The 12,377-nt window shown below is 36.3% G+C and overlaps 1 protein-coding gene across 1 annotated transcript in view; it reads left to right on the forward strand.

Annotated features, from left to right (window-relative positions):
• The window catches only part of SEMA3E (semaphorin 3E), a 126,943-nt gene that overhangs the window by 96,292 nt on the left and 18,274 nt on the right, over window positions 1–12,377 (forward strand). The window contains exons 6-10 of the mRNA XM_063153783.1: window positions 3,720–3,839; window positions 4,363–4,505; window positions 6,224–6,338; window positions 6,674–6,743; window positions 8,048–8,192. Of these exons, the coding sequence (XP_063009853.1) occupies window positions 3,720–3,839; window positions 4,363–4,505; window positions 6,224–6,338; window positions 6,674–6,743; window positions 8,048–8,192 (593 nt within the window). The remainder of the gene's footprint in view (window positions 1–3,719; window positions 3,840–4,362; window positions 4,506–6,223; window positions 6,339–6,673; window positions 6,744–8,047; window positions 8,193–12,377) is intronic.

A 12,377-nucleotide genomic window follows, 5' to 3' on the forward strand; every position in this document is an offset into this window, starting at 1 on the left:
AGAAAACTTTGCATGCATCTCATAAAGTTTTGAAAGCTTTTAAAATTGTGATCTTGAAAGATCATTTGCCCCATAACCATTTAGGACCAGATTTAGCTGGATTAATTTAGGAAGAAAGATAATCCCTTTTCCCCATCTCTGTATGTATTTCAACACAAGAGTTAAAATACCCACTCCAAGAAAACAACAGTTTGTGACTTGGCTTTAAAATGAAATTTCTGTGCTGTTGTAAGCATTATTGTAGGTTATCTGACCCACTAGTGAAGTAGCTTGTGATGAATTCCTCAATACATGAACAATTAATTTATTGCCAGCATCAGGAAACAGAATGGAAATTGGATGGCAGACAGGCTGAATAAAATGTTTATGTTTAGCTCAATGGTATATAAAACTTTTGGACTTTTATTCCTAATGATCTCCTCCATCTGTTTTCAATAGCCAAAACTATTTTTGATACCAGATCTTGCACACTGATTAACTTAGACCACACTAGCTGAGAAATTAGTTTATGTCCACATATTCTTACCTGCAATATATCAGAAGAAAGTGGTGAAAATCCTAAAGTACATCTGAATAGGTTTATATCCAGGGAATCCATTCCAAAAGTATTTTCTTCTTTTACAGTTTTAAAAGTTAGGTATTTGTGTAATTTCTTCTAGTCCAGACCAAAATACATTTTTTTCTCAAAGCAAAAGACAAATACTTGAGTGAAAGACAGAAAATACAAATATATAGAGGTACTGGTTTACCAGTTAAACAACAGGGATTTTTAAAGTTTTCTGTTTTCATAGTGCAAAAAGTATCATTTTTCTAAAATGTGAATTAGTCTTCTGATTTTATTCATCACGTGAGTAATAATTGATTGACAGTCAAAGAAATGCATGAAAGGTGCAGTTTGTGTTCTACTCATTACATCTACACGTTCTAATGCTTTATTTATAAAATAAATTTTCCATTTTACACAAATGAATAGTATTTTACACTGATGAATAATAGCTTATATTTGCATTTATACCTTCCAATTTCATGCAGGTACAAAAACCATGCCACCTTTAAGGTGGTAGCAGCCAATTTATAGAAATCTTTTCTATAGTAGAAATTTTTTCTATGAGTAATTTAATTTAAATGGTTCAATCTGTTTTGCTTTAGGGTTGTCATCTAGGAATTTTGAAGGATTTAGAAGAAAAAGATTGCATTTTAATTTTTTAATATTTTGCCTTGAATAAAAGGCAAAATGAAGGTATTTTAAAATGGTCACCATTAAATTTCGATATATTTGTTAGCTTGAAAAGATGCTAGCTGAAAGATGAAAAAAATGCTAGCTAAAAAGTATATGTGTATCACTTGAGCTAAAAGTGGTCTTTGACGTTCATGGGAGTTTTCTGTTTGCTTAAATAAGGAAAGGAGAAACTTTTTATTCTTTTTAGAACATGATTAACCAGCCTGTTGACCTGATTTACAAAACTTATATTTTAGCATTTTAATGTGAATCTGAGGTTAGATTGGGAGAGGGGAGGAGTAGTGAAGTTCTCTGAAGTTACTCAGCTGATTTTTAGGGGAAGGTGGAGGTTAATCAGTGTGATGTGCAGCAATATGAAACCCTGCAACCAAGAAAGGATTGAATTCATATGTGATAGTAGTTTTTCAAGGGAGGAGAAAAAAGTAGAAATCCTTCCAGAATTCTTCAAGCCTCAATCTTGGGTTATCTGTAAATCTGGAATTGGTTAGCACCGGTAAAAACCTAGCAGTGCTCAAAATTTGTAACTTACATTTATACAAAAGAGTATTGAAAAGGACAAGATAAGACCCTCTTAGTGTCAAAAGTGCAAAATATCTTGGAATTATTATTATTCAACATTATGCAGAATGTTTTTGTGCTGAGATATTTGATAGTCACATTTGTCAGTACTGTCCCATTGTTGTTCATAGGTGAAGTGACCTATCTGCTCACACATGATACTTATATTTAGTTTTGTAACAGCTCAAGGTAAAAGTCAGATTGAATTTCTGTATCTGTAAAATATGGAACAATATCTCTCCAGGACTGGGACTTCCATATTCTCCCCTCAGGATCTCACAGATTCAATCAGTCATAACTTCTTCAGTATACACTAGAATGCCATACCAGCAAGTTATTTATTTATAACAACATTTTGTACCTATGTCAAACAGAAGGAATAGACTTCATATTCAACTTGGGAACATCTGGATTCACAGATGTCAATCCTGATCATTGGCAATATGTGATGAATCATTTACTCCACATTGTTGCATTTTCCAAGATACATTATAGTTCTGAAAAATAAAATGTCCTGTTTTTCATTACACACCACCTAAACTAAAAAGAATACCAACCAGTCTGATATATTTTTCCAATGGAATTCCCAAAAGGGGATATATGACTAATGTAACTCATTAATTAGGGATTTTTATAACAAATAAAATTATAAAGACACTGACAAATTCTACAGTTTAGTAGAATAAAGTTCAAAAATAAAGTTCTCTATTAGTTTTGGGCAACCTTCATTTCTACAGATGCTATAATTTATACTTTTTGCTTCACTTGCCAGTATTTTACACTACATCTCAACCATGTATTTTCCAGGGCAATAACCATTCTGTATATGATGAAGCCTAAGGCAAAACTGTGCTCAGCTCTGGCTCAGCAGAGGTGTTGGAATCAGCCCCAGCTGCCAAAATATTAACTTTTCAGAATGATCATTCACAATTATACCACCATTCAATTCATGTGTCTCTCTTAAGAGAAACAAAATTCACACTTGGCGGGAGACCTGTGAACAAAATTCTTGCTTTCTGCTATAATCTTTTGTAGGTGCCAGCAAAAGTTATTTGGATGTATCAGTCATGTTTATTTGGATTAGGGTGCAGGAAGCTGTGTCACTGAAGCCTCCACTCAGATTAGCCTTCAACTGGAAATCATTTATTTTCCTCTCCTTGTGCAGTTTAATTCCTTTTGTGTTATTTCATAGTATAAGGTTGCCACCTAGTGACAACTGCTTGCTGAAGCTCTCTGCTTCTTAAATTGGGGATAAAAAAATTTGTGATCCAAGTCCACAAGGATATTAAATAAGTTATTGTTTATGCTTAGTCAGTTAAGGGGAACATTTTCCATGCAATACTGAAAGGTTGAAGTATGGATGGCATTTTCCCAAGGTAAAATATATCCAATATCACAATTTAAAAGGGGTTGGAGGCAGGCTTGATTTTTGAACATATTAAATTGTACCTATATACATATTTATTTTTCAACAGTATCTTTCATTCAGTGTATTATTTCTAAATTTTCTGATGACTTCTTAGTTTGTGAATAACATCTAATTCTTTTGAAAATGAGACCCAGTTTCTGCCTTCATAAATTTTTCAAGAACTATTAATCACCAGTTGTGGAGGATGGATGAAATCTCTGGTTCTGTCCTTGCGCTGGTAAATATTTCAGTGCTAGGAAAACAAGTTATTGCTGGACCAGAGAAAAATAGTGCCTTTTTTTGTGTTCACTGAACACATCAAGTTATTCCCAAACTGTAATTATTCCAGGTGAAGTGGAACAGCTCCAGTAGGCTGATTGGAAAACCTCTCAGCCCAATAATTAGCACATACCACGTTTATAATGTGGTTCCGACAACACGAACTGAAATTAATTTGTAGATTATTACCAAATTGCTTCATTTTAGGTTTTTATTTGAATGTCTGGCCTGCAGGTGGTGAGCTTTTTACTGGTCTCTACAGCGACTACTGGGGGAGAGACGCGGCCGTGTTCCGCTCCGTGAACCGCGTGGCGCATCTCCGCACCGAGCCCGACAACGAGCGCCTGCTCAAAGGTCTGGGGCAGAGGGAGCTGGAACCAGGGCTGCTCCAGATGGCTGGACCATTTCTGGTTTGCATGGGGTCGCAGATTGCTATGCAAATATGAGCCTGGTTCAAATTAAAGTGTGTAAAACACAGAGAATAGGACTGGAAAACTGTCTTTGGCAAAAATGCAAAGGGATATTAATTTCTCAATTGAAGGTATAAATACACTTCAGCATTAATCTATTCTACATCTATTAGATCTACATCTGATAGATGTAGAATAGGTTAATAAAGAATCTACATCTTAATCATCTATCTATTCTACTAAACCCTACATCTTAATCATCTATCTATTCTACTAAACCCTCTCCTTTTTTACTATTTACTTGTAACTATTTTACTATTTACTATCACCCAATTGCTCTCTGACTGACAGAGATCTTACCTCTAGTTTTATTTTTGAGTTGCTATAGGCTGGTTATAAGGCTTGAAAAAGTAAGGCGGTATTTTAATTACTGGAATCAACTCCTTTTTATTTTTTTTTTTTTAAAGAACCAAAATTTGTTGGCTCATACATGATTCCTGACAATGAAGACCACGATGATAACAAAGTGTATTTCTTCTTTACTGAGAAAGCTTTGGAAGCTGAGACAAGCACTCATGCCATATATACCAGAGTGGGACGTGTATGTGCGGTAAGAGCCCATCTCTGATTGTGCAGATAAGAAACTAGAACAAAGGATGAATTGTCTAGCAAATCATTACCACAAACAGACTTAAGTTTTACCAGGAGCAGAAAGATCACGAGGAAAGATTTTGCTTCCCTGAACTGCTCCGTTCAATACTCCATTTCCCACTCAGGCCTCCTCCTGGTGTGTTGATCTCATCCCTTTTTGGCTCCCTGGCCCCACACACAGCACTAAGGTCTTGGACAGCTGCTGGAGAGGAGCACTGTTAACATACGATCTCCCAGCTGCCCATGTTGGTGCTCTCTAAACACTGAGGAATTTTGGGTGCTTTCCTCTTCTAATACCCAGCTATTGTAAGGCTGATGAGAGGAGCTCTCCCGTTTTCCCGCTGGGACTACAACAGCTTGATTAAAGGAAGGAAGGAGAAAGTTATTTCTTTACACCTGATTTTGATTTAAAAAAAAGTTTGTATTCCCCCTCCTAACTGTAGGAAATGCAGTTTAGGGGATAGTTCAGAGGATTCCTAAATCTATTGAGCAAAGAGCAAGATACAAGTTAATTATTTTCCATCACCTCAATAAGTGGAATTTGTCATGTATGCTCACCAGCATAACGCCCCTTAAACTTTCTTAGGTACTCCTATATAACTTAAAAACATCTGATGTATGCAAAGTACCAAATTGTAGCCTCAAACATTAATGTTCACAAAGCCACTTGGATTTCTGGATTCCAACCTGCATCAAGATCCAAGCTGGAATACTTTGGCTTCTGTTCTGAATATGTGCCTGGATAGATTATTTTAATAGTTCCCCCTACTCTGCAATATATCCACCATGAAGTCTTATCTCTAGCTATGGGTTAAAGCAGAATCCCACTGACCTTTCTCTTCCACTTCTCCAAAACGTATCTGGCCATTAACTTCACAGCTGTATGTCATAATTCAGATTTGATTTAGTGAATACAAAAAATACCGAGCTGGTGATTCAAGAACTGGCTTTTTCCCCCAGATTTTACATTTTCATCTGAGAAGTAACAGGTTTTGTAACACAGAGGCATGTACTCTGCATATTTCTATTTTACTAAGGAAAACAGATCTCTGTTTGCATGAGGAGTTTTGCAAGCCTGTTGCAGAGCCTTTAACAGCCAGTTACACAGGTCTTGAATTTAAGACCACAGATTGAGGATGCATCCTAAAGCAAGTAGTGCTAAATGTTCCCTTTTCTTGAAAGTCCCAACAGTTGCAAGAGCAAGAAAAAGGTGAGGCAGCCGTAGCAAGGCAGGTGTTATTTAAAGTTGGTGAAATTGTTAGAAAACCATGTAAATAGCAGGTCTATAGATATATTCAGGGCTTCAGTTTCCAGATACATTGAAATGAGCTCTTAAAGCAAAGCTAAACTTCAGTAATGTACTCAGTATATCTAGTTTGCAAAAATGAGCAATTAAAAAAAGCTTTGCAACAGCTGTATAGCTAAAACTATCCAGGGATGTGGTGCAGAATTAAAAAATTCTTATAAAACCACAGATCTTAATGAGACCTGGACTTGATCAGTGCAATCCTACTTGAAAACTGACTCCAGAGAAATAAGTCTAGTAATGGACATGTGGTTTCAAAATGGATGCTTTTGACATTAGAAAATATAATGAGCAGCTAATTCATCAGAGATGTTTGTGCTTCTAGGCTTACTCATTCATATTACCACTGGCATTTGTTTCTCTCTGCACAGAATGACATGGGAGGCCAGCGAGTGCTCGTCAATAAATGGACCACTTTCCTCAAAACCAGACTAGTTTGCTCTGTGCCTGGGAAAAATGGAATTGATACACATTTTGATGAATTAGGTAAATATCCAAGACAGCAAACAACTAGAAATAATGGAAAAAAGCATATACCTTCATCATAACACATCTTCCTGTCAAATATTGCACTTGGATTCATTATCAGGGAATGGTGGTTAGTGTTGTTTCCAATGTATATGAAATTCTACACATGTGGAGTTCACTATCACCAATTACTCCTTTATGTACTGCATTGTTTTTAAAAGATTAAAACCTGCATAAAATTAAATGGAATAAATGAGTAAAATATGATTATGCTTTCAAGAATCAATGAATTTTCTTTTGGCGGGCTGAGAAAAGCAGGTTTTTAACAATAACATTGCATTTAAATTTTACAGAGGATGTGTTTTTGCTGCAAACTCGTGATAACAAAAATCCAGTGATATTTGGCCTCTTCAACACCACAAGGTAAACAACTAGAAGAAATAATAAAAGCCATAGAGGAGTGTTTGAACAGTCTATTAATGAACTAGAAACTGGATGATGCATATCCCTTAGCAACTATATAGTAAGCAGTTTCATCTCAGTTCTACTCACAGCAGGTTTCCTTGTTAATGTAAAAACTTCTCTATAACGCTCAGGGGCTTGCTCAGTCTCATTCTGTGATTCAGTATATCTGGATCACAAATTAATTAAGTGTTTCGCAGCTTGACAATTTCCTATGTCGAAGTCAATGCACATCTGCATGCTTACAAGAGCAGCATCCCAGAGCCACCTGTCTCCCTTTAAGAGCTCCACTGTAATTCAAGGTTAAGTAGATAGCAGCTTAAATTCCTATGAACTTCTTAGTGAAGACTAAAGCAGCAGCTGCAATGTTACTGGTGGCCTCCTTTTCCACTGCAGCCCAGCTGAGGTGCAAGCACACAGTACTCTCAGCTTGGAAACCTGACTGTTAGTTTGGGATGTAACTGGTAGAAAAGAGCACCTATGCTTTTGCCACTTTCTCCTGATTTTTTTTTTTTTAGTAACAAAAACAAACCTCTAGGGTTGCAAACACCTGGCATTTCCTCATGGCTCTTGATGCCAGTAGAGAAAGTTGGGCACCAAATTGAGATTTTCTGGATTGCCTTCTGTAATCTTCAGAAATAATTTCTTTGTAGAGAGCACTCATGCTTCTTAAAAAAAAAAGACAACAACAAAAAAAAAAAACCACTAAAAAATATTCTTCTGGAACAAAATAAAATAAATAAAAAAATAAAAACTTTTATCTGGATTGTTCCACATAAAGTGATCTGATCTAACTGATAATACCAACCGACATTCCCACTCAATACAAAAAAGAATCATTTTAGGACTGTTTATTTTAGTTAGCATTGGTTGGTTCCCATCTTTCCAAGCAAAAAAACAGTAGGAAAAACGTTAAAATCTTAAAGTGTTTAAGTCACTAATCAAAAACATACAGGACCTGAGTTCACTCTGTTTTGCTTTCTGTGTTTCTAAACAAGCAATTTAGAGTTTGTGTACACTAGCATCAAATTTTGGCATCACAACAGAGAGCTTCCTTGGAGAACTGTTATGAATACAAATAAATTAAAGACTTTTGAAGAACATTGGATGCAGTATTTAGAAGAAAAGCATACAGGAAAGAATAAGTGTCTTTTCCCTGAATGCTGTTGAAATGTGACTCGTTTTTAATTACATAACAATGCCACTATTATCTGTACATAATGTGACATATTGCTTTAATGATGTCTTTAAATTTGGCTTCATAGCAATATATTCAGAGGATATGCTATATGTGTTTACCACATGGCAAGTGTCCGAGCAGCTTTCAATGGACCATATGCTCATAAAGAAGGACCTGAATACCACTGGGCTCTCTATGAAAGAAAAGTACCTTACCCTAGACCTGGTTCAGTAAGTACAGTCTATTTTCCACTGCTTTGCTATCTAAATGATTTTGGAAAGAAAAAGTAGATTACTGCTGGTTTACAAATCCAGGATATTCCTTAAATATCTATATACTCCAGCTATTCCTGGAAAAGTGTGGAATGGCTCAGCAATAGGTTTAATCAAGTACTAGAACCATACATTTCCCAAAGGAAAAGGTGGGATTAAATATATAAGGTTTTTCAAAATCCTGTTGGGACATGATTTAATCAACATTGTGTAAAGGTCCTAAGGTCCCAAAATTAGGACCTCAGGCAAAAGGGATAGAAGGAGTCAGATCAGATGCATTCAGTTTCATTCAGAAACATGAAGTGCATTACCTGTGAAAGAACCTCTCTTTCTTTCTTTAGTGTTAAAATCTGGACATTTAGCAGATTAGTGCTAAAGGAAGGAAAAAAACCCTCAAAAACTACAACCCCCCCCCACCCCCAAAAGAATCCACTATTTCAATAGTTTCAATATTTCAATAGTTTTCAGGAGGTTCTCGTTCCTTTTTTCCACCTCATTTTCCAAAAGGATCAGTAATTTAGATCGATGAGCAGGTAAGAAATCAGACATATTTTAATAAAACTGACTAATCAGAATAAGTGCATTTGTACATAAGGAGCAAATTCTCCATTATTCAAAGTCCTTCGCTCAAGATTGGTTCTTTCTGGAAGCAATGGACCGATACCCTCACAGTTCATTGATTTCCTTTCAGACATCACAGAGTGAGTTTTTTCTACCCTTCAATAGGTTTCCTGAGCTTATCTACATTCTTGCTCTGTACCATTTACAAAGAATATAAAAATATTAAAACAACACTGGAAAAAAAAAAAAGCCTCATAAAAATCACTCATAATTTTTGAAAATTTTCACACAAGTTTTTTTATAAACTTTTTTTTTTCAGTGGCTACTAAGTGAAGGGAAGAAACAAGATGTGTTTTGAAAATGCAATTAAATGGGAATTACTGTAGCAAGCAGCTATAGAGGTGCTGTCATGTATGGAGCTGTTCCTGTCTGGTACTTAGATTTCTGGAGGAAATCACAAACTCATGACTTAAGAGACAAATAATTAACTGCTACAAGGAATTGCTATGTTGTTTTCTCAAGGATGTCACAAGTAATCTTCACCTCGAGCCCTTTTCCTGTTCCAGTGTCTTTTTAGGTGTTTCTGCAGTTTCTGTGCCAGGTGCTCACATCCCCAGTTGAGAGATGAGGAGGGTCAAAAGTGCCCTTTGCGTTGCAGGGCCTGTCCCCATCTCACAGGGCAGGCACAGCCTCCAGGAGGGGCAGGCAAAACATCCAGCATTTCTGTTTTACCCTTTTAATCCTTTTAATCCTTTTGGGATTACGGCTACCTGCCTACCCGTGGTGATTGTCATGTGCTGCAAATCTGCTTTTGTTGACACTCATGAAGGTCTGCCCATTGTCATGTCAGCATTGGGCAGATTTCTAACTCTGAGCAAAGACATGTCTTACAGCTCTTAAATCCACCCCCCCAGATTTCACACTTTGCCCCTTAATCTCCTCTCAGGCTTGGGGCTCACTCTCTTGAATTTAAAGGTGTGAAGTTGCTGGACATTCCCTTCAGTGCTGTTTTCCCTTTGCTATTTGAATCAATATTCCCTTTTATACTAAAAGCAGTAATTTCCATAAGCATTGTAAGTCACATACAAGCATAAGTAAGCATAAATAAGTAAGCATAAATAACATACAATTAATTTATCACTGAATCTCATGAATGAGAGGTGGAGGGGCCTATTATCTTGTCTGCTCAATTGCAGTGATACCTTTCTCCTTCTTGTATGATTTCAAATGCATGCCCTTTGTCATTTTAAATTAATAATTTAAAATTAATATTTTTCTCTACTTAGGTTGGGGTTATAGACATAAGTCAAAATTTAGAAGCAGATACTCCAAAAAAAAGACTATCTAGGATTTAAACATTATGAATGTGATTTCACCATCTTGGCCAATGAGCTACCACTGTATCAGTGCTGGCATCAATACCAAATATTTTTTTGTTTGTTTGACATCAATTGAAGTCATTAGTATTGAGTCAGGATAGAAAAAAAAGTAAATAAATTATTAGATTTTAGGAAAATGGTTGAATTCACATGAATTATTGGTTTCCTATTTGATATTTTGTATAGTAAAGGTATGGGTTTTGCAGTTTTACCAAATAATGAGACTGTACTGTGCACAGATTGCAGAATATCTGTATATTTTGCAAAGGTGATACAATCCAAGTTCTTCAAGTGGTATTCATTTTTTTTCTGGGCAGTAGAACACCTCACATATGTTATTTGGACTAGCATTAAACACAGGCATGAATTCAGTCTTAATGACTGCAGTTATTACACTGATATCTCCCAGCACTGAAGATTAAATGGTGTGTTCTTGGCAAGAAGGAGGGAACTCAGAGCCAGCACTTCAGCAAGGTTGACAATGATTTATAGGAAGGCAACCCTAAGTTCCACTTGCTTCCAATGCTTCTCTTCCTTGGCCGTGCTTGGGGCAGACTAGAGTGTCACCTCCCCAAAAAGGCAAGGCATAGGAACAGAAAAAGGAGCAGAAGAGTGACAATAATTTCCCAATATCAGGGAAAAATTAGCTGAGGAAGCAGGTCTCTCCTGAGTGCTAATAGATTTAATTGTAGATTTCTTTGTATGTTGCAGAGCACATCAGAGGCTGAAGTAGATGGCTCTGCCAGGTTACAGAGCATTAATAGATTCATTTTTGGCTACTCATTTAGGGCACAGTTTAGAGTTCTTTTCAATGTTTATCCAGTAGCATGAAGAGAAATTGTGTAGCAGGCTGTAGCCCAGTGTTAGGCTTCACACTCCAAACAATGTGCAGCATGTTGGTAAATTAAATCCCACTACCTTTCCTATTAGAGGAGTGACAGTCACAAGAGGCAAAAAATAACCTACTAATGGGTGTCTCTGAGAGTCAGCACTCATTGATCTTAGGTATTAAATGAGTAAAGAAGAAGTCTATGGGGAATGAGAGAGCTTAAAACTAAATAAACAGAGAGCCACTGTTAGGAGTCACACAGGTTCTGACAGACTTCACAATCCTCAGCCATAGTCTCTCCAGGTTTTTTTTAGTTCATTTAGGCTGTGTTGCTTCTGGAAATGACATCAGCTCCATCAAGTGGGGTTGATGGACTTCAGAGACAGCTACATCTACTGTTTCCTTTCTAGACTACTAGACTTTATTTAATTGAAATGAAAAGCCTGTGAATGATTATTTTTATTAAATCTCTCCAGGACCAGAACTTTGCAAAGGGAACCTGGCAATGCCTATTCACTTGATATGCTGTGCAGAGCATGGGAAGCACAGGCTCAGCCTGTCTTCGTGCTCCAGCTCTGTCTCTTTATTGCAAACAGCCGGTAAAAGTCCATCACTAGGTTGATTAGACAATTACTTTTAAGTCAACAGGGAACAAATACATTCCTGTAGCTAAACCCAAAAAAGTGGAAACAAACATTGCCCATGCTTGACAAGTGCAGGAGTTTGTTATTGTCGATTACAGCAGACCACAAGTTTAAAATTACTGTTTCCAGTAAACTTAAGGAGAACTGTATTTCATTTTATTGATTGAAAAATCCAATTTAAATAGAGAAAGGCTGCTACTGTGGCTTTGCTTGAAATGCATCTTAAAACCACACTGTCTTATGAATATTTAGAGAAAGTAAATGGTTACTGAGATATTTCCAACTCAATCATAAATGGTTTCAATTAGACATCATGAAGCAAATTGGAAATGTAGGGTCTATGTTCAGTTGGGAAACATTATCTCGCTCACAAAGCATCCTGAAATTAACTTCTCTCTTTAACACAGTAAATTATCTCTAATTGCATATTTAACTGAAGGAGTAAGCTTCTTTTAATCAGTCATTGACATAAAGTTTATTTGCTTTACAAACTGGTAGATAGATCAGTGCAAACATTGGTATTTGAAGCTAAACTGTGATATATAATACTGTCATCAAGAGTCAGGAATCAGAATCAAACATAATGCTATTAGAATGCCTGAAATCAAGAATTACTATTGGCATAATTTTCAAGTGTGTTTAGTTTCTTATGGTAATACGTTTTGCAATCAAAAAATAGTAAAACTAGAGATTGATTTCAAGCATTAGTGTTCTGCTGACTTTGCATGGC

Source organism: Melospiza melodia, chromosome 4 (assembly GCF_035770615.1).
Source record: "Melospiza melodia melodia isolate bMelMel2 chromosome 4, bMelMel2.pri, whole genome shotgun sequence".
In the NCBI taxonomy this organism is placed as follows: Eukaryota; Metazoa; Chordata; class Aves; order Passeriformes; family Passerellidae; genus Melospiza; species Melospiza melodia.